We start from the raw sequence: 22,223 nt of genomic DNA on the forward strand, positions 1-22,223 counted from the left end.
CAAGCCCATCTGGCTTTTAAAGTTTGTATTGAATTATCTGCTGTTATCCTAATGGGCTTGCCTTTATAGGTGTCTTGATGTTTCTTTTAAAAAAAAAATTTATTAGCATTTTCCATTATTATAAAAAAATACCCATGGATGATGTTTCTAATTGCTTTCAATGTATTGTCTTTGGTTTGTGTGTTTTGTAGTTCAATCGCAGAGGCTGGAGGCCCTGGTGTGCCAATATTTTCTCTCTCTCTCTCTCTCTCTCTCTCTCACACACACACACACACACACACACACACACACACACACATCACACACATTAAAAAAAGCGGGGGAATAGTAAAGCCAACCAAATCTAACATATAAATTTAACATAACCTGCTCTGACATGGAAGGTGCAATTAGCACTTCCAGTGTAGGCCTGCATACCAGGCTTTGGGATATTGACCCAGTGTAAGTAGCCCCTGTTACCTTTCGGGATGGCTTCTGGTCTCACCTATGCTGAGTGACCCTGGGTCCCTCTGTGTTGTGCTGTGGGCTCAGCTAGACTGGGTGGGTGGGTGGAGCTCCTGTTCTGATCAGCTGTGCTGTATGCTGAATGGCTGACTGGAGGCCGAGATCCCTCGGAGTGCAGAAATCACCAGATTCCTGTTGCTGGTTATTGGGGGAGGGGAGGCTATGGAGAGTGCCTGAAGTTGTTCCTGAGCTGCTCAGCTGGTCACTGTGGTCTTCCTCTTCAGGAACTCCTCAGATTGTCCTTGCTATCTTCTGCTTCAGGTTTCTTGACTTTGTGAGGAGGCTGGTGTGAGTGGAGAATCCTTTCACCATAGTTCTGTGCTTGAGCCTCAGGCAAGGCTGGGCTAGGCACAGCTCTTCCTAGTGCACTGGGACTGCTGGCACCATGGCAAGAGCCAATTCTGACTAGATGTGTGGTTGCTAGAAGCTCTGGGTCTCTCTTGCTTCTCTGCTGTGGTTGATAGTTCCTTATACACCTTCACTTGTCAGTAGAAGAGTGTATGTTGGCTGGGCATGGTGGTGCATGCTTTTAATTCCAGCACTTGGGAGGCAGAGGGAGGAGGATTGCCATGAGTTCGAGGCCACCCTGAGACTCCATAGTGAATTCCATGTCAACCTGGGCTAGAGTAAGACCCTACCTCGAAAAACCAAAAAAAAAAAGTGTATATTTTTGTGGTGTTTTTCTGCTTATTTCCCCAGTAGGCTGCTTTGGCATGGCTCCTACACTGCTATCTTAACCATAAATCCAATATTTACTTCTTGAGTTGAGGAGGGGAAAAACATCTTAATCTTGGGTTTAGCTCAATATATTTTATCAGCTTTTTTTCCCCCACAAATATTTGCACAAATCACCAGTTTCCCTAGTGCTTTTATGAAAACTTTCTTTTTGAAAATCTTATTTAGTTGCAAGCAGAGAAATGGAGGGAGATATAGGCACTCCAAGGCTCTTGCCACTGCAAATGAACCCAGACATATGTGCCACTTTGCATCTGGCTTTATGTGGGTACTGGGCACTCAAACCCAGACCATTAGGCTTTGCAAGCAACTATCATTAATGCTATGTCATGTCTCCAGCCCTTAAATTAAAACTTTCTATGATGATATTCTTAAAATGTGAAAGAAAAAAAATGTGAAAGAATTCATAGAGCTTGGGGCTTTGCTCATTAAACTGCCTGATGAGCACTTCTCTTAATGTTCATACCCATATATTAATGCTACTCTCAATTTTGGTTAGAGAAGCTTCTGTTTTTAGATGGAGGTGACCTTGGGATTACTCAGCAGGCACCATAGTGTTGAGAAGTGACAGAGGAGTGCTTGGCACTGAAATATCTCTATCATATCTTCCAAGGCTCAGGGTCCATGTGGAAGAAGGGGCAGAAAGAATACAAGAGCCAAAGGAAGGGTAGGACTCCTTACAATGGGCTCCTCCAGACACAAAATGGCCAGGATATCCATGACCTTGCAGTGCCTGACACTACCTACACAAGACCATCATAGTAGGAGGAAAAGATGATAACATCAAAATAAGAGAGGGATGGAGGGATGGCTTAGCAGTTAAGGCATTTGCCTGAAAAGCCAAAGTACCCAGGTTTAATCTGTAGGGAGCCAATGCAGACGCCATTACAAGATGATGCTGGCTTCCCGCCAGTCTTGAGGTAAATACTTCCTCATTTAGGCAGCAACCTCCCTTGAGGTTGTGCATGTGCTTGATACACCTTGTCCTGAGCCTATCCCGTGGCTCCTGTGGGTGGGTGAGCCTATGGCAGCCAATCAGCAGGCGTCCCATAGTATTCTGCCCTATAAAAGCAGCTACACTCCTGCGCCCCTCGCCCCTCGCCATCAACTTTCCTGTTAACCAAGAGGCTCTCCAATAAAGTGTGATCGAGAAGGATCTTCGTCTGGTGGTCGTTCTTTCCCTGCAGGACAGGGGCTCGCCCCATTAATCCCTAGGACCCATGTTAGCCAGATGCACAAGGGGGCACATGCTTCTGGAGTTCGTTTGCAGTGGCTAGAGGCCCTGGTGCATCCATTCTCTCTCTCTTTCCTTTTTTCTCTGTCAAATAAATAAATAAATAAAAATAAGGAAGCTTAAAAAAATAAAAGAGAGATTGATTGAGAGGGAGGAGGGGCATTATGGAGAGTGGAGTTTCAAAGGGGAAAGTGGAGGAATTACCATGGGTTATTATCTACAATTTTGGAAGTCGTCAATAAAAAAATTATTTTTTAAAAAAACAAGAAAAAACCTATATAAAAATTATTTAAATTTTAAAAACTTAAAAAGTATTTTTTTAACTTATTTGACAGAGACAGATAGAGACACAGAGAGGGTATAGACATGCCAGGACCTCATGCCAATACGAATGAACTCCAAAAGCATGTGTCATTTTGTGAATCTAGCTTTACTTGGATACTAAGGAAATAAACTTGGACTGTCAGGCTTTGCAGTTAAGCATTTTTAACCACTTAGCCATTTCTCCAACCTCAACCAAGGCTTTATACTTATTTTTTAAGAGTCTACTTTTTTATTATTATTAACAACTTCCATGATTATAAAAAATATTCCATGGTAATGCCTTCCTCCCCACTTTCCCCTTTGAAACTCCATTCCCCATCATATCCCCTCCCCATCTCAATCAATCTCTCTTTTATTTTGATGTCATCATCTTTTCCTCCAATTGTGATGTGTAGGTAGTGTCAGGCACTGTGAGGTCATGGATATCCAGACCATTTTGTGTCTGGGGAGCACATTGTAAGGAGTCCTACCCTTCCTTTGGCTCTTACAGTCTTTCCATCACCTCTTCCGCATCATACCCTGAGCCTTGGAAGGTATGATAGAGATATTGCAGTACTGAGCACTCCAGTCACTTATTTCTAGTACCATCATGCCTTCTGAGTCATCCCAAGGTCACTGCCATCTGAAAAGAGAAGATTCTCTACCAAAAATGAGAGTAGCATTAGTATAAGGGTATGAACATTAGGAGAAGTGCTTACTGGGCAGTTTGATAAGCATAGTGTATACATTTAGCCAGACAGCAGCAGACATTACACCCCTAGGACTCATAACTACCCCTGTTTTAAGTTTTCAGTATCAGGGATGTATTCCCTCCCATGGAGCAGGTCTCCAGTCCAATTTAGAGGGCAGTTGGTTTCCACCATGACAGACGTGACACTATTGCACCTGCTGGCTCATTTGGCCTGGCTGGCCAAATATAAAGATTATAGTATTCACTGTCGAGTATCTTCACTGGTGATTTTCTCTCTCTCCCATTGAACTGCATGCAGAATGGCTTCTTCCAGCTTTCTGTCAGCTGGCCTACATGGAGGAGGTGATCAGCTCAGTTCCAACAGGATTTCTCAGTGGCCTTGCAGCCCAACCAAGTATGTGGAGTCTTCAGCAATAGGGTCTTGCTATCTATTCCTGGTAGGAAACCAAGGGCCTTGGCAATGGCCTATAATGTTTTGGGGGCATCAGGGATCTTCCTGGCCAACAACTCACTGGAATGTATCCCATCCCTGGCACTGAAAATTTTCTAGCAACAATCTATGGCTCCTGAGTCTTCCATTGTTTTTTATTTTTTTCTTCGAAGTAGGGTGTTGCTCTAGACCAGGCTGACCTTGAATTCACTCTGAAGTCTCAGGGTGGCCTCGAATTCACAACAATCTTCCTACATCTTCCTCCTGCATGCTAGGATTAAAGGTATGTGCCACTACGCCTGGCTATTTTTTTAAATATTTTAAAAATATTTTATTTATTTGCGAGAGAGCAAGAGACAGGGGGAGAGAGAGAGATAGGGAGGGAGAAGAAGAGAATGGGCATACCAGGGCCTCTAGCCACTGCAAATGAACTCCACACCTATTCACTATTTAATGCATCTGGCTTATGTGGTTACTGGGGGAATTTAACTGGGTCCTTTGGCTTTGCAAGCAAGCACCTTAACTGCTAACCCATCACTGTAGTGCTATTTTTAAAAACATTTTATTTATTTATTTATTTGAGAGTCAGAATTGGCACAGCAGGACCTCTATCCACTGCAAATGAACTCCAGATGCATATGTCACCTTGTATATCTGGCTTACTTGGGTACTGGGGAATTGAACTTGGGTCCTTAGGCTTCACAGGCAAGTACCTTAATTGCTAAGCCATCTCTCCAGCCCTATTTTCTTTTTCTTTTATTTTCTTTCTTTCTTTTTTTTTTTTGTTTTTTGAGGTAGCGCATCACTCTAGTTCAGGCTGATCTGGAATCCACTATGAGGTCTCAGTGTGGCCTCAAACTCACAGTGATCCTCCTATCTCTGCCTCCCAAGTGTTGGATTAAAGGCGTGTGCTGCCACACCCAGCTTCCAGCCCTATTTTCTGATATTTTTATTTATTTATTTGCTGGGAGGGAGGTGAGATAGAGACAGAGTAAGCACTAGGGCCTCTTGCAACTGCACAAACTCCAGATGTGTTGGCCACTTTGTGCACCCGGCTTTATGTGAGTACTGGAGAACTGAACCCAGGCCAGCAAGATTTGCAAGTGTCTTCAACCACACAGCCATCTTCCCAGCCCATTCTCTCTGTATGTCCCTCTTACCTGTATCTCTCTCAGCTTTCAAATAAATAAATAAAATTTTAATAACAGGAGAAATGGCTCAGAGGTTAAGGTGCTTTCCCGCAAAGCATAACAACCCAGGTTCAACTGCCAAGTACCCATGTAAAGCCAGATACACAAAGTGGCTCATGTGTTTGGATTTCTTTTGCAGTGGGCTGGAGGCCCTGGGATACCCATTCTCTCTGTCTCTTTTCTATCTCTCTCTGCTTGCAAGAAAATAATTTTTAAAAAACATTTAAAAAAAAAGACAGGCATGGCTGCACACACCTTTAATCCTAGAACTCGGCAAGCTGAGGTAGGAGGATTACAATGAGTTTGAGGCAAGTCTGAGACCACATAGTGAATTCCACATCAGCCTGAGCTAGAGCAAGACATTACCTCAAAAAACAATAATAATAATAATAATAATAATAATAATAATAATAATAATAATTAGGGCTTGAGAGATGGCTTAGCAGTAAAGGCGCTTGACTGTGAAGCCTAAGGACCCAGGTTCAATTCCCTAGTACCCAGATAAGCAAGACGCACATGGTGGCTCATGCATCTGGAGTTCATTTGCAGTGGCTAGAGGCCCTGGCATGCCCATTCTCTCTCTCTCAAATAAATAACTAAAATATTTTATTTTTTATTTTTTTGAGGTAGGGTCTCACTCTGGCCCAGGCTGACCTGGAATTCACTATGTAGAGTCAAGGTGGCCTTGAACTCATGGTGATCCTCCTACCTCTGCCTCCTGAGTTCTGGGATTAAAGGCATGTGTCACCACGCCCATCTTAAAACATTTTTTACATATATTTTTAATTTAAAAATAAGTAACGTTGCATGTTCTCTCTCATATGTGGATCCTAGCTACAGATGACTGGATTTCTGTGTGAATAGGAAGAAAACTCAGTATAAAGGCCAGTAAGCTACAAAAGAGATATAAAGGGAAGAGGAAGGAAGGGAGGTACTTAATAGGATGGTATTGCATAAATGTAAGTAGAAGAATAGATTAGTGGGGGTGAAAAGGCCCAAGTGAGGTCAGGCGAAGAGATTGAGTAAAGGAAAGGTGGAGGGAGAGCTAATAAAAATCTAAGAGGCTATAAATGAATCATATGGAAAACTACCTTTTTGGACAATGGAACACTCAGGAGCCATAGATTATTGCTAGAAAATTTTCAGTGCCTGGATGGGATACCTTCCAGTGAGTTGTTGGCCAGGGAGGTCCCTGATATCCCCAAAATGTTACAAGCCATACTGAGGCCCTTGGTTTCCCACCACAAATAGATGGTAAGACCCTATTCCTGAAGACTCCACATACTTGGGCTGCAAGGCCACTGAGAAATCCTGCTGGAACTGAGCTGATAACCTCCTCCATGTAGACCAGCTGACAGAAAGCTGGAAGAAGCCATTCTGCATGCAGTTCAATGGGAGAGAGAGAAAATCACCAGTGAAGATACTTAACAGTGGACCCTGAAAGCCTTATATTTGGCCAGCCAGGCCAAATGAGCCAGCAGGTGCAATAGTGTCACGTCTGTCATGGTGGAAACCAACTGCCCTCTAAATTGGACTGGAGACCTGCTCCATGGGAGGGAATACATCCCTGATACTGAAAACTTAAAACAGGGGTAGTTATGAGTCCTAGGGGTGTAATGTCTGCTGCTGTCTGGCTAAATGTATATACTATGCTTATCAAACTGCCCAGTAAGCACTTCTCCTAATGTTCATACCCTTATATTAATGCTACTCTCACTTTTGGAAGAAAATCTTCTCTTTTCAGATGGCAGTGACCTTGGGATGACTCAGATGGCATGATGGTACTAGAAATAAGTGACTGGAGTGCTCAGTACTGCAATATCTCTATCATACCTTCCAAGGCTCAGGGTCTAATGTGGAAGAGGTGGTGGAAAGACTGCAAGAGCCAAAGGAAGGGTAGGACTCCTTACAATGTGCTCCCCAGACACAAAATGGCCTGGATATCTATGACCTCACAGTGCTTGACACTACCTACATAAGACCATCATAATTGGAGGAAAAGATGATGACATCAAAATAAAAGAGAGATTGATTGAGATGAGGAGGGGATATGATGGAGAATGGAGTTTCAAAGGGGGAAGTGGGGGGGGAGGGAGCATATTACTATGCGATTTTTTTTATAATCATAGAAGTTGTTGATAAAAATTAAAAGAAATTCTCTACCAAAAGTGAGAGTTGCACTAATATAAGGGTATGAACATTAAGAGAAGTGCTTACTGGACAGTTTGATAAGCATAGTATATACATTTAGCCAGACAGCAGCGGATGTTACACCCCTAGGGCTCATGAGTACCCCTGTCTTAAGTTTTCAGTAGCAGGGATGTATTCCCTCCCATGGAGTAGGCCTCCAGTCCAATTAGAGGGCAGTTGGTTTCTACCATGACAGATGTGCCACTATTGCACCCGTTGGCTTTTATTTTAAAAAATAGAGCCATGCGTGGTGGCTCACACCTTTAGTCCCAGCACTTGGGAGTCACGGAAGGAGGATCACCATGAATTCAAGGCCACCCTGAGACTACATAGTGAATTCGAGGTCAACCTGGGCTTGAGGAAGACCCTACCTCAAAAACAATAATAAATATATATATATATAGCATGGTGGCACATGCTTTTAATCCCAGCACTTGGGAGGGAAAGGTAGGAGGATCGCCAAGAGTTCGAGGCCACCCTGAGACTACACAGTCAGTTCCAGGTCAACCTGGACCAGAGTGAGACCCTACCTCGAACCCCCCCAAATATGTATGTATATACACATACATACATACATATACATACACACACACATATATATTTGCACTAAAGGCAAGCAGGGTCTGTGAGCCCAATTTTTTGAAGGCAGGAGGATGCAGACTTCTAGGCCACTATAACTTGATGCCCTATAAAAATTAATTGTTGGCCTTTAATCCCAGCACTCGGGAGGCAGTGGTAGGAGGATTGCCGTGAGTTTGAGGCCACCCTGAGACTACATAGTGAATTCCAGGAGAGCCTGAGCTAGAGTGAAACCCTACCTCAAAAAAAAAAATAAAATAAATAAAATTAATTGTTAGGCTGGAGAGATGGCTTAGCATTTAAGGTACTTGCCTGCAAAGCCTAACATTCAACTCTCCAGATTCCATGTAAGCCAGATGCACAAAGGTAAGGCAAGCTCAAAGTTGCACATGCCCATAGGTGGCTCAAGTGCCTGGAGCTTGATATCAGTGGCTGAGGAGGACCTGGCATGCCAATTGTCTCTCACACGCAAGTACCCTTGCTCTCTCTAAACAAATTAAAATTTAAAAAATTAATTGTTTTAGTTTTTTTTCCATTCCCGGGGGACAAACACCTGACCAAAAGCAGATGTTGGAAGGGAAGGTTTATTTTGTCTTACAGTCTCAGGGGGAAGTATCACCATGGCCAGGAAAGGATAGTAGAACAGAGACAGGGCATCATGTCTGGCCACAGGAGTTGGCAGGAAGAAGGAAGAGCTGAGTTGCTACTGGCAAGGCAAACTGGGGTATAATACCCCTAAGCCTGCGCTAGCAACACAACACTTTCAGCAAGGCTCTATGTCCTAAATTATTAGCAGCTGAGGATTAAACATTCAAAACACATCAGACCGTGGGATACATCTCATTCAAACTACCATACCCCACCCCTGCTCCCACTGCATGACCATGATGCCAAATGCATTCAGTCCAACTTTAAAAGTGTCTATAGTTTTTATCAATCCCAACACTTCAAAAGTTAAAAGCCTTGAGTCTGGAGAGACTCTCTCTCGCCTTCAAAGCATAACAACCTGGGTTAAAATCCTCAGAACCCACATAAAGCCAGATACACAAAGTGGTGCATGCATCTGAAGTTTGTTTACAGTGGCTAGAGGCCCTAGTGCACCCATTCTCTCTCTCTTCTCTCTGTGTGCATATAAATAATTAAAAGATCAATGGGCCTAATTTTGTACAGGTTTTGTGCAGGTAAGTATAGTTGCTGTAAGTTGATGAGTGCAACAGCCATCCCATACCCAGTGACAGTGTTCCACACCTCTTCTTCCCTGCCCTTCTAAATGTCTCAGTGTTGAGCACTCAACAGTCACTTATTCTTAGCACTTGATATGTGATTTATTTATTTATTTATTTATTTGCAAGTAGAGAGAAGAGAGATTATGGGGAGAGAAAGAGAGATAAACAGAGAGAGGAAGAGGGAGAGAATGGGCACACCAGGGCCAGTAGCTACTGCAAACAAACTCCAAATGCATGTGCCACTTTGTGCATCTGAATTTACATGGGTACAGGGGAATCTAACCCTGCTTGTTAGGCTTTGCAGGCAAGTACCTTAACCACTAAGCCATCTCTCCAGCCTGATATGCTTGTTAAAATTTAATTTCATACACACACACACACACACACACACACACACACACACATATATATGTATGGATGGATGTATTTATATTAAAAGGTTATACTCTTTTATCCCCTTGCCCCTGCTCCTGTCACCTTGGGGGCCCTCCTCAGTGGGATTATGGTATTCACTGTGGGGTCATGAAGGCCTCAGTTAGTCCCTGTGGGGTAATGGGAGGACCGTCCCTCAGGGTATTCCTACCCACTCTGTGGCTCTTACAATTGACATGCTCTTGATCTCCTCAGTTGTCACCACCATCTGCAGGAAGAAGTTTCTCTAACCAAAAGCAAGAGCAATACTAATCTACAACCATAAATATTTAGAGGGCAATTTGATGGTTACAACATATCTGTTTAGTAGATCAGAAGAACTAGTTTCCTTCTTAGGGCCTATAATCGCCCTATTGACAGTCTTTTGATATGGTCTACACTACTAAACATGAGTACTCTACTGTGGAGTGTTCCTGAAATCCAACCAGAAAGCAGTTGGTTACCCCCATAAAAGTGATGCTACTCATCAGGCGTGGTGGCACATGTTTTTTAAAATATTTTTTGTTTATTTTTATTTATTTATATGAGAGTGATAGAGAGAGAAAGAGGTAGATAGAGAGAGAGAGAATGGGCGCTCCAGGGCCTCTAGCCACTGCAAACGAACTCCAGGTGCATGCACCACCTTGTGCATCTGGCTAATGTGGGTCCTGGGGAATCAACTCGAACTGGGGTCCTTGGGCTTCACAGGCAGGGGCTTAACTGCTAAGCCATTTCTCCAGCCCAGGACTTTCATTTAATAATTTCATAACCTATCTTCTGTGAGAAGCTTTAGCCACCCATGCAGGGTACTTCTATTCAAGCTCATTCACTCGCTCCCTCCCTCTCTCTCTTTTTTTTTTTCTTTTTGGTTTTTCAAGGTAGGTTCTCCCTATAGCCCAGGCTGGCCTTAGACTTACCAGGAATCCTCCTACCTCTGCTTCCCCAGTGCTGGGATTAAAGGAGTATGCCACCACACCCAGCTTTTTTTTTTTTTTTTTTTTTTGATGCAGAGTCTTACTCTAACCCAGGCTGACCTGGAACTCACAGTGTAGGCAATGATGGCCTAGAACTCACAGCAATCCATCTACCTCTGTCTCCTGAGTGCTGGCATTAAAGTATGCACCACCATACCTGACTAGTGCACGCATGTGTACTCTCTCTAGCTCAGGCTGACCTGGAATTCACCATGTAGTCTCACAGTGGCCTCAAATGCACGGTGATCATCCTACCTCTGTCTCTCCCAAGGGCTGAGATTAAAGGTGTGTGCCACCATGCCCAGCTATATTTTTATTTATTTATTTGCAAGCAGAGAGAGAGCTAGTGAGTGCCAGGGCCTCTAGCCACAGCATACAAACTCCAGGTGCATGTGCCACTGCATCTGGCTTTATCTGAGTACTGGGGAATCAAACCTAGGTCATTAGGCTTTGCAGGCAAGTATCTTAACTGCTAAGCCATCTCCCCAGCCCCGTTTTTTTTTTTTTTTTTTTTTTTTATGTAGGGCTTCCCTCTAGCCGAAGCTGACTGGAATTCTCTCTGTAGTCTCAGGCTGGCCTCAAATTCACAGTAAGCCTCCTACCTCAGTCTCTCAAGTGTTAGGATTACACCACATCTGACCTTACCTAATGGTTTTGATATTTATTGATGGTTCCTGACAAAGCAATTTTCACTCAAGAGTTGGTAAATGTTTTCAGGTTGTTCCTTCTACATTTATTACAAAGCACTTTAAACCAAGGAAAAACTTTTCCTTCTCCCTCTATATTACTTTTGCTTTCAAAATATTTTTATTTACTTGCAATGGAGAAGAAGAGTCAGGGCTTCTTGCTGCTGCAAATGATCTCCATGCATGTACTGCTTTGTGGATCTAGCTTTACATGGCACTTGGAAATTGAATCTGAAGTGCAGCTGGCAGACTTTGCAAGCAAGCACCTTCAACTGCTTAGCCATCTCCCCAGCCCTTTTTCTTATTTTAAAATTAATTTTATTTACTTAATTACAAACAGAGAGAGGAGAGAGACAGAACAGGCGCTCCTGGGCCTCTACCCACTGCAAATAAACTCCAGACATGTGAGACACCTTATGCATCTGGCTTTACTTGGGTATTGGAGAATCGAACCCGGGTTGTTAAGCTTAGCAGGCAAGCATCTTAACCATTGAACCATCTCTCCAATCACTCCCTTAACCCCGCCCATATTTCTTTTTAATCAGGAAAAACAAAGTTAAAAAAAAAACTGTAGATGCCATCCTAACGGGGGTGCAGCTGATTCTCGTTTCATTCAGCTGTCCTTCCTCATGTCTTTGTGTGCAACGAGTCGGGGCTTGGTGCCCCTGCGACCCTGAAGGCGGTGGGCCCGGACGTTGGCTTCTCTCCGCAGCCCCCACAGTTTGAGGAGAAAATATTTTTGTCTCCGGGCTGTATCTTTATACTCAGCCCACCGATCACAAACATAGATTCCGGCAGTCAACCCATTATTCCAGTGTTTTCAGGCTATGGCGCTCATAAACCACCGGGGTCCTACTGCCGTCCCCCCACCCCCGGGATGCTGAACCGGCTCCGGGTTCGCGCCCCGGCACCAGCGCTCCGAGCAGGTGGTATCCGAATCAACTTCCTGGAGACGTCGGCCGCGCGCTTTCCTGCCGCGCCCCGGGCAGCCCGAGCCCGGCTCGCGTCCCGTCCGGTCCCGAGCTCGGCGCGAGCCCCTCCCCGTCCTGCCCGCGGGCGCGCGCCAGGCCGCTGCTTAGTCACGGTGAGGCAGCGCCCCCGCGGCCGGCCCCGCGCCCCCGCTGCCGCCCGCCCGCCCGCCCGCCGGCGCCCCTGCGCGCGCACTTCCTTCCGCGCATGGCCCTGCTGCCGCGGGCGCTGAGCGCGAGCGCGAGGCTCGGCCTGCGGCGCCCGTGCCCGCGCGCCCTCTCCCGCGCCATGGCGTGCAGGCAGGAGCCGCAGCCCCAGCGCCCGCCGCCCGGCGCCGACGCGTGCTACGACTACCTGGTGATCGGCGGCGGCTCGGGCGGGCTGGCCAGCGCGCGCCGGGCGGCGGAGCTCGGCGCCAGGGCCGCCGTGGTCGAGGGCCACAAGCTGGGCGGCACTTGCGTGAGTACCGGGCCCTGCGCGTCCCCCGTCCCGCTCGCCCCCTGCCTGCCCACTGCCGTCCCCGCCGCCCGCGCCCCGAGCGGGACCCCGGCGCCCTGTGGGCCGTCCCGTGCTGCTTGAGCCTAGGACCCGGCCGCTGGATCGAGGGTGCAAAGTCCTCTCTGGGGCCCGGTGGAGTCGGCGCTTTGCACGCGCAGGTGCAACGCTGACAAAAGCTGGAGCTTAAGTCCAACAGAATTTTCTAGCATCGTCCTCCAGGTGGGCGAGTATTGCATTCTGTACTGGATCTGGTGAGACACTAAACGGCTGCTGGAAAAGTTGCGAATGGCCCGTGTGCAGGGACGTGGTGCAGGGAGAGAGGAATGGGCTTCCTGGTCTCCTGCACATTTCAAAGGCAGGAGGTCCTCCACCTTGTACACTCGAGATGAAAATTCTGCGTGGGTTCTCCCACTTTAAGGGTCTCTCATTTCTTTGGTCGGAGATGTAGCCCATGTTGAGAAATACAGGTTACCCCGAGAGAAGGCTTTATTGGGTGAGTCCTCAGATTTGTTTTTGTTTGCTTTGCCTTGTTTGGAGGCAGATTTAGGATCGCGAATATTGAGAGACATTTTTAAAATTTTGTGTCCGCATTATTTGTGTGACCTTTTCCTGTTACAAACTACTTGCAGCTGACAGTGAAAATGCTGAATTCCAGAGTAACCTGGGATTGGGACTAAGTTCTCTAAATTCGTTTGAAGGCTGATGTGTAAATTACACTACATTGGGAACTGCTTAGTCACGGTGAGGCAGCGCCCCCACGGCAGGGATGGGTTCTATATTTGCCTTCCCTCTCATTGCCTTAAATGTCTTGCTCAGTAGTCCATTCTGAAATGAATGAAGCGAGACCGGAACAGCTCTAGCCGAGCTGACTCCTTTTTGTGTTCAGAATGACCCTGGGAGGAAGAGAAAGGACCGGTCACTGTTAACCCTTGACTTGCTTTGACACTTGAGTCCAGGAAGACTGGAAGTCTGTGCAGAAGGCAGGACCGCTGCTCATAGACTCCCCGCTACCTGTGGGAGTTTTCATCTTTACTTCTGTTTTCCTCTTTCCTTGTTTATATCACAGTGGGCCCGTGGCATCTACTGCCCTTGCTGGTTCTACTGGTATTAATCAAGAAGGGGCTGACCTGTTTTAAGAATGTGACTGGGGAGAGAAACTGCTTCAGGGCCCCAGAAAGAGTAGCTCCAGATAGCCATTTACCCTGACGTCCATTGAATACTTGGCTATGCCCAGGTCATCCTCCTGCAGCAGCTGTTATTTCTATTAAAGCATTAATATCCTTTGGAAATCCTCCATTTAATATTTTCAATACATGAAGGCTCTTATACAGGCTTTTGTTATTGTTGTTTTGGTGTTTTTCGAGGTAGGTTCTTGCTCTAGCCCAGACTGACCTGGAATTCACCATGTAGTCTGAGGGCAGCCTCAAACTCACGAACTCGAACCCACGATGACCCTCCTACCTCTGGCTTTTAGTTTTCAATAATAAAACAAAACAAACAAAGGACGGGTGTGTAGATAGTATCAGAGAAGATGTAAGTAGTGGGTAGATGTGGGTTGGGACTTGCTCAAGAGTTTCAGTTATGTGTGCATTCCGCGGTTGTGTTAGTGAAGTTATTACAAGCAGTGACTTCCAGGCGTTTGTAGGGAAAATTGAGGCACATCCTTTCAGTTTTTCTTTTATTAGGTTCTTGGGTTGAATCTTGACACACATATAAGCATTTCTAAGACAGATGTCCCTTCCTGGAAGTTATCGTGTGATGAGGAGATCACAAATATCAGGCAGTCAACCTCAGTTGGGGTGGTCTGCCTTAATTGCTGCAGGTTAAGATAGTTCAGACAAGTGTTGGAATTATCACTTCCTCCTGGGCATGTGGCAAGATTTCTGGAAGAAGAGTGTTTTTTGAACATTAGAGGATCAGTATTTGATATGGAAGTGTTTGGCGCAATGGCACACAACAGCTCAGGCCCTATACTTTGGACATAGGTTATCTTTTGCTGTAATGAAGGTAAGAGATAGGAAACCCATGGATGGATTGTGGGGGGCGGGGAGCTGTATACAAGCGGCTCAAGTAGAAAGATTGAAAACTTGCCAGGTGTCTCTAGGGGAAGGCACTGTTTAAAACAAAATGTTTTTTTCTGGAATGGTGAAAGAATTTAGATCAGGTGAATTACAATAAGTTATTTTGTAGTAAATGATACTTTTTGGGGGGGGTGTTGGTTAGAACAAGGTCTCTCCTTTTGTGTAGTCCAGGAGGACCTTGAACTCCAAATCTTGCTGCCTCCACCTCCCCAGTGCTGAGATGATAGCTGTGTACCCCCATGCCAAGCTGGTAAATAATACTATTATGAGTTATACCTTGGGAAAGCTAGATAAAACCTTAAGATTGACTCTTGCTGGGTGTGGTGGCACACACCTATCATCCCAGAACTTGGGAGGCTGAGGCAAGAGGATTATTGAGTTCAAGTAGCGCCTGTGTATATAACAAGACACTATCTCAAAAACACAAAAAACTGGCTCTCTCTGCATTCTCTGTACTTGGGACACTGCCTCCAATTTAAGGCCAAGCTTGACTACACAGCCAGCCAGGGTTATATATGAACCCTATCTCAACAAAACAAAATAAATAAGAAGGGCTACAGAGATGGTGGAGTGATTAAGAGCACTTCCCGTACAAACGTGGCAGACTGGTGAGGAGCAGAGACTGTGGGTAGTGGTAGGGCTTGGGAAGCTGCCAGAGCTCAAGGAAACAAGCAGATGAGCAGTGGAGGGGAGCACCCAATATTCTCTTCTGTCTGTCGTATGTGCATAGGCCACCACATCACACACATGTGCATGTGCCACACATGCCACATGACATCTACTATTACATGCACATGCAAAAACAAAGTCCCTCCCCAGGGCTGGAGAAATGGCTTAGAGTTTAAGGTGCTTGCCTGTGAAACCCAAGGACCCAGGTTTGATTTCTCAGTACCTACACAAGCCAGATGCACAGGGTGGTACATGCATTAGGAGTTCGTTTGCAGTGGCTAGAGGCCCTCATGTGCTCATTCTCTTTTTCTTTTCTCTCTCTCTTTTTATTTTTGGAGGTAGGGTCTCACTTTAGCCCAGGCTGACCCGGAATTCACTATGTAGTCTCAGGGTGGCCTCAAACTCACAGCGATCCTCCTACCTCTGCTTCCCGAGTGCTGGGATTAAAGGCGTGCACCACCACGCCCGCCTCATTCTCTTCCCCTTTGTTCTTCTCTTTTTCTCTCAAGTAAATAAAAATAAAATATTTTCTAAAAATCTCTTCAGCTGGGATGGAGAGATGGCTTAGCAGTTAAGGCACTTGCCTGCAAAGTCACGTGGACCTCAGTTCGATTCCCCAGGACCCACATTCTATGTAGTTGAGGATGATCTTAAAGCTCTGATATGAGTGCTGGGATTACAGGTTTGTAGTATTGGCAACTAAATCCTGGCTTCATGCCTGCTAGGCAAGCACTCTGCCAACTGAACCACGCCCACAGCCCAGTTGTAATTTGAGTGTGTGTGTGTGTGTACGCCCGTGCATGTGTATGAGCACATGTGCATGTGTTTGTGAATGCCAGAGGTTGACATTGGGTGTGTTCTCCTATTGCTTTCTGCGCTGTTTATTGAGACAGAGTCTCTCACTGAACCCAGAGCTCACCAGTTCAGCTAGTCTAGCTAGGCTGCTTGCCTGGGGACTCACTTGTGTCCACCTCCGAAGCACTGAAATTACAGGCGTGCACCTGAGCCCTCAGGCCTCTTGCTTGCCTGGCAGGTGTTTTACTGACTGCATCATCTCTCCAGCCTGACTTTTACTTATTTGCAAGGAGAAAGAAAGAGAATGAGAATGGGCATGCCAGGGCCTCTAGCTGCTGCACATGAACTCAGGATGCATGCACCACTTTGTGGATCTGGCTTTAGGTGGGTACTAGAGAATCATCCCAGATCCTTAGGCTTTGCAGGCAAGTGCCTTATCCACTGTGGCATCACTCCATCCCCCAGCCCCTAATTTTTTTAAATACCATTGAGAAGGTACTAACATCTTCTGTCTCTACTAGTTTTATTACGGTTGATATTATTGGGGCTGGTTAAGGCATTTGCCTGCAAAGCCAAAGGACCCAGGTTTGATTCCCTAGTACTGACAAGCCAGATGCACAAGGTGGCGCATGCATCTGGAGTTCTTTCACAGTGGCCGGAAACCCTAGCACACCCATTTTCTCTATCTGGCTCTTTCTCTCTTAAATAAGTAAAATATTTTAAAAGATTTAAATTTATTTGAGAGCGAGTGGCGGATAGAGAGAGAATGGGATGCCTTATCCTGCTAAGCCATCTCTCCAGCCCAATTGATACTATTTTTTTAAATTTTTAAAAAAAATTATTAGAGAGAAGAAAGGGAGGGAGGAGTAAGGGAAGGAGAAAGGGAGAAATTGGGTGCATCAGGGCCTTTTGCCATTGCAAACAAACTCCATATGCATGTGCCATCATGAACATACAGCTTGTATGGGTTCTGGGAAGTTAAACATAGGTCCTTAGGCTTTTTAGGCTTGCCTTAACCAGCACTGTTTGGTTTTTTTTCAAGCATGGAAGATTGAACTCCAAAGGTGGCCTTGTGCATACTAAGAATGTGTTCTACCACTGGAGCTATCCCACCAACCTCAATAAAAAATAGTTTGATAGGCCTGGAGAGATGGCTTAGCAGTTAATGTGTTTGCCTGCAAAGCCAAAGGACCCAGGTTCAATTCCCCAGCACCCATGTAAACCAGATGTGCAAGGTGGAACATGAGTCTGGAGTTCATTTGCAGGTCCTGGCACATCTGTTCTCTCTTTCTACCAAATTAATACAATAAAAATATTTTTAAAATAGTTTAATAAGAAATTAGCTAGGGAGGTAGCTCATTGGTTAAAGTGCTTGCTTGTAAAGCCTGCTGGTCCAGGTTCAGTTCCCCAATACCCACATATAGCTAGATGGAAAGTGGCTCATGGATCTAGAGTTGCAAGTGCAACAGCAGGAGGCCCTGTTCTTACGTCTTCTCTCTCTTTTCTCTCTGTCTCTCTCCTCAGTCCCTCCTTTTAAATAAACAAATAAGTGAGTTATAAACAATGAGAAGTTGGAGGCTGGAGAGATGGCTTAGCGGTTAAGGTGTTTGCCTGAAAAGCCAAAGGATCTCAGTTTGATTCTCCAGGACCCACATAGCCAGATGCACTAGGGAGTGCACGCTTCTGGAGTTCGTTTGCAGTGGCTGGAGGCCCTGGTGCACCCATTCTCTCCTCTCTTTCTCTCTCAAATAAATAAAATATATTAAAAAAGAAAAAGATGAATCATCAAGAATGAAACATCTTGACTTAAAAAAAAATGAGAAGCTGGGATTGGAGTGAGTGATGGTTTAATGGTGAAGGTGCTGCCCACAAAGCCTAAGGACCCAGGACCCATATAAGCCAGATGCACAAGGTGGTGCATGCACCTAGAGTTCGTTTTCAGTGGCTAGAGACCCTGGTGCACCCATTCTCTCTCTCTCTCTCTCAAATAAATAAATAAAATATTTTTTAGAAACTGAGAAGCTTGCCAGGCGAGGTGGTGCACGCCTTTAATCCCAGCCCTTGGGAGGCAGAGGAATGAGAATCACCATTAGTTTGAGGCCACCCTGAGATTCCATAGTGAATTCCAGGTCAGTTTGAGCTAGAGCGCGACCCTACCTCCACTTCCAGCTTTATGAAACACTTATTGCAGGGACTCCCTGTTTTTGCTTCATGAAAGATTGGTTTGGCATAGGCCCTGGTAGAAAGTTGGGGAGCATTTGTTTTGTCTAGTACCTAGGTCCTGTGTTATACTGAGGAACAAATTGTCCGTTAAAACACATTTGAAAACAAACCAAGTAAACGTGGAATCATGCCAGGTGCTAACAGAAGAGCAGTGCAAAGTGGGCCCAAAGACAGAGTGAAACAGAGCCTCAGGGAGCTGCCTTTGAACACAGTGCTCCGCCTATGCCCACCTTGGAAGAACTGGGGGGGGGGGGGAGTTCCCTCTGACTCCCTCCCCTCACCCAAACTAACCCTGATCTGGAATGAAAAAGGCTTCAAAGGAATATTTAATGGGTTCTGGAGATACGAGTACATGATGCCCAGACAACATCTGATACTTACTGTTACTGTTGGTGTAAAACAGATGACTTGCTATAAAGACAGCTAGTCTGACAGTTCATTTGCAGCAACAAGAGACCTGTCTCAAAAGTGGTAGAGCACAGATACCTTGAAGTTGCCCTTTGACCTCCAAATGCATGCTGTGACATACCCACATATAAAAAAATTTAAATAAATATAAATAGCTTGGCATGGTGGCACACGTCTTTAATCCTAACACTTGGGAGGCAGAGGTAGGAGGATCACTATGAATTCATGGCAACCCTTAGACTATAGAGTGAATTCCAGGTCAGCCTGAGCTAGAGTAAGACATTACCTCAAAGAACCAAAATAAATAAATAAATAAAAATAAATGTTAAGACTGGGGTCTTCATCTGTTTTGGTCACCATTATATTTCATTGTTCTATTTCAGCCCACAGAACAGTGTCTTGCACATAGTAGATGCTCCAAGATACAGTTGCTGAAAGAATGAGCTGTGTACCTAGTGTTTTGCTTCATACAGGATGACTAGTGTGTGTTTTCTGTTTTGTTTTGCAGATAGTCTTACTACATAGCCCAGGCTAGCCTGGAACTCTTGATCCTCCTGCCAAGTGCTGAGATATAGGCATATGCCATTATACCTGGCTCATGACTGATTCATTCATTATTTAATGCTAAGGCTCAAACCCAGGGCTTTGTGCATGCTGGGCAAATGCTCTACTGCTGAGCTGTATCTCCAGTGAATGGTCTACTTTGTAAGTACTCCTTTCTTACACTGGTCTGGAACTAGATGTTAGGGTGTAAAGAAGAAAGAGAACACCATAAGAGCTTTATTGCAAGTTGCCAGGGAAAAAACTGGAACAAAGTTGCCTGTTATTTAAGCCCAGGTGACATGCTTAGTAGGTGTGGTTGTAAATTAACAATATTGGGAATGGGAAGCATTTTGCTTAGACAGAATTGAAAATAAAGGGACCCGTCTGAGAAAAATGGTGAAGTCATAAATTTTGCTACCTGCATACCTCTTCTGCCTGCTTGAGAAGTTTCTTCTACCATAAGCCAGCACTGCTGGGCCCACTGAGCCCTTGAGCATGAATTGTTACTTTAGAAGGGAGACTAAGCTTCATAAGACTCTCTAAGCAAAGTGCTAGAAATGTGGCTCTTACAATTGGTTATGCCACCTGAAGAATGGGGATCTATGAGGGGATTTGCCAGGTGGAAAGTGTCATTTGCTTAGGGTTTATCAACTGTGTGCACCTCTGGGAAGCCAGAACCCTGCAGACCCTGTGTCCAGGCTAGAAGACAAACTTTCTTGGCAATCAGTCTCTTTCACATAGAGAGCCCTGAGGAATTATCTCCTTTTTTCCCACAGGTCTTGCCATACATGAGGAACCAGCAGACAGCAGACATAATTGAGATGGTCAATGTCATCACTGGTCTATCATAAACTAGATGTGCTTTATGAATGTGATCTTTAACCTCAAAACCTATCTAGGGCTGGAGAGATGGCTTAGTGGTTAAGAAGCTTGCTTGCAAAGCCTAAGGACCCAGGTTATATGCCCCAGAACCTATGTAAGCCAGATGCACAAGGTGGCACATACATCTGAAGTTTGTTTGTGGTGGCTGGAGGCCCTAGTGAAGGGTTAATGAACCACTGGTCTCAGACCACTGACCTCAGTGGATCATAAAACTTGCCTGGACCATAGCATGATGTTGCAGTCAGATTTGCATTGTTGGTAGAAATCACCTAACCAAGAGAGCTTGTGTGAAAAAGAGGTTTATTTTAGCTTGCAGGCTCTAGGGGAAACTTTACGATGGCAGGGAAAATGATGGCATGAGCAGAGGGTGGACATCACCTCCTGGCCAACATAAGGTGAACAATAGGAACAGGAGAGTGTGCCAAACACTGGTATGGTGGCGCGGGGGGGGGGGGGGGGGACTGGCTATAACACCTATAAGCCTACTCTCAACAATACACCACCTCCAGGAGGCTTTAATTTCCAATTGCCATCAGCTGGGAACCTAGCATCCAGAACACCTAAGTTTATGGGGGACACCGAATCAAACCACCACACATGATAAGGGACACCTGTCACAAAGCAAGCGCTCAAAGATCCAGCCTCAAGAGCTACCAAGCCCTCTGGACTGGTAATTAGTAAACAGAAGAAAAGGCTTTTTACCTTCCCCCATTCTGCTCTCCCAAAGCCCTCCCCCCAAAAAAATCTCTCACGTTATATATCTCTACTCTCTCCCACTTTCAAATGCAGCAGCAGTTTTATCCTGGGAAAGCTGCCGTTCCTCCAATAAAGAATAGTCGGTGCTGGCTTTCTTTCTAGTATTTCTCATGTTGCTGTAGTCAACCCCAAATTCTAATTCCTAGTGCATCCATTCTCTCTCTCTCTCTCTCTCAAATAAATAAAGAAAAAATAAATAAAGATATTCTAGGAGCTGGAAACATGGCTTAGCAGTTAAGGCACTTGTCTGCAAAGCCAAAGGACCCAGATTCGATTCCCCAGGGCCCACGTAAGTGAGATGCACAAGGTGGCACATGAGTCTGGAGTTTGTTTGCAGTGGCTGGAGGCCCTAGTGCACCCATTCTCTCTCTCTCAAATAAATAAAGAAAAAAAAAATTTGTAAGCTATTCCAGGAGCTAGAGACGTCATGTCTTAGCAGTTAAGGCACTTGCCTGCAAAGCCAAAGGACCCAGGTTCAATTCCCCAGGACCATGTAAGCCAGATGCACAAGGTGATACAATACATTTGGAGTTGGTTTGCAGTTGCTGGAAGCCCTGGCGCACCCATTCTCTCTCTCTCTCTCTCTGTCTCTCTCTCTCACACACACACACACTGCCTCTTTCCCTCTCTCAAATAAATAAATAAATAAAAATTAAAAAAAACAAAACTACTCCAGCCAGGTGTGGTAGTGCACACCTTTAATCCAGCACTCAGGAGACACAGGTAGGAGGATTGCCAAGAGTTCAAAGCCACCTGAGACTACATAGTGAATTCCAGGTCAGCATGGGCTAGACTGAGACTCTACCTAGAAAAACAAAAACAAAAATAAAAGCTATTCCATCTCCAGAGTGGAAACCACTAAGGGGGAATTATAAATCTCACCCGAAGGCCAGATGTCAGGCTGTCTAGTGGTCTTGGCCTGTGCTTTCTGACTTCTTGCCCACATCCACTAGTGGAGGGGGAAGGTGAAGGGGGTGCCCAGGAGAGAGAAATGAACACTAGCTGTTGGATGTTTTTCTCCTGGCTCCTCCAAGTTTGAATATAATTGAATGTGCTTTTCATTCTTTCCAAGTCAAAGAGACTGGGTGGAGCTCTAATGCCAGCAGACACCTGGAAAGCCTGAGGTGGCCCAGTTCCCAGGAACTGCCAAAATAGGACTAGTAGTATTTCAGGGTCACAGCCCCAGCTATGTCCCCAGGCCCTGAAGTGTACAGTGCAGATTTTC

General features: G+C 45.4%; 1 protein-coding gene across 3 annotated transcripts in view; it reads left to right on the forward strand.

Annotated features, from left to right (window-relative positions):
• The first annotated feature begins 12,350 nt into the window (after window positions 1-12,350).
• The window catches only part of Gsr (glutathione-disulfide reductase), a 64,108-nt gene continuing 54,235 nt past the window's right edge, over window positions 12,351-22,223 (forward strand). Inside the window, exon 1 of one of the 3 annotated variants that reach the window (XM_045158598.1) lies at window positions 12,351-12,602. In XM_045158598.1, the coding sequence (XP_045014533.1) occupies window positions 12,351-12,602 (252 nt within the window). Of the gene's footprint in view, window positions 12,603-12,760; window positions 12,861-12,972; window positions 13,135-22,223 lie in introns of those variants that run through there. The other 2 variants (XM_045158600.1, XM_045158599.1) reach the window with 2 other exon arrangements.

The sequence above is a fragment of the Jaculus jaculus genome, chromosome 9, assembly GCF_020740685.1.
Source record: "Jaculus jaculus isolate mJacJac1 chromosome 9, mJacJac1.mat.Y.cur, whole genome shotgun sequence".
Taxonomy (NCBI): domain Eukaryota; kingdom Metazoa; phylum Chordata; class Mammalia; order Rodentia; family Dipodidae; genus Jaculus; species Jaculus jaculus.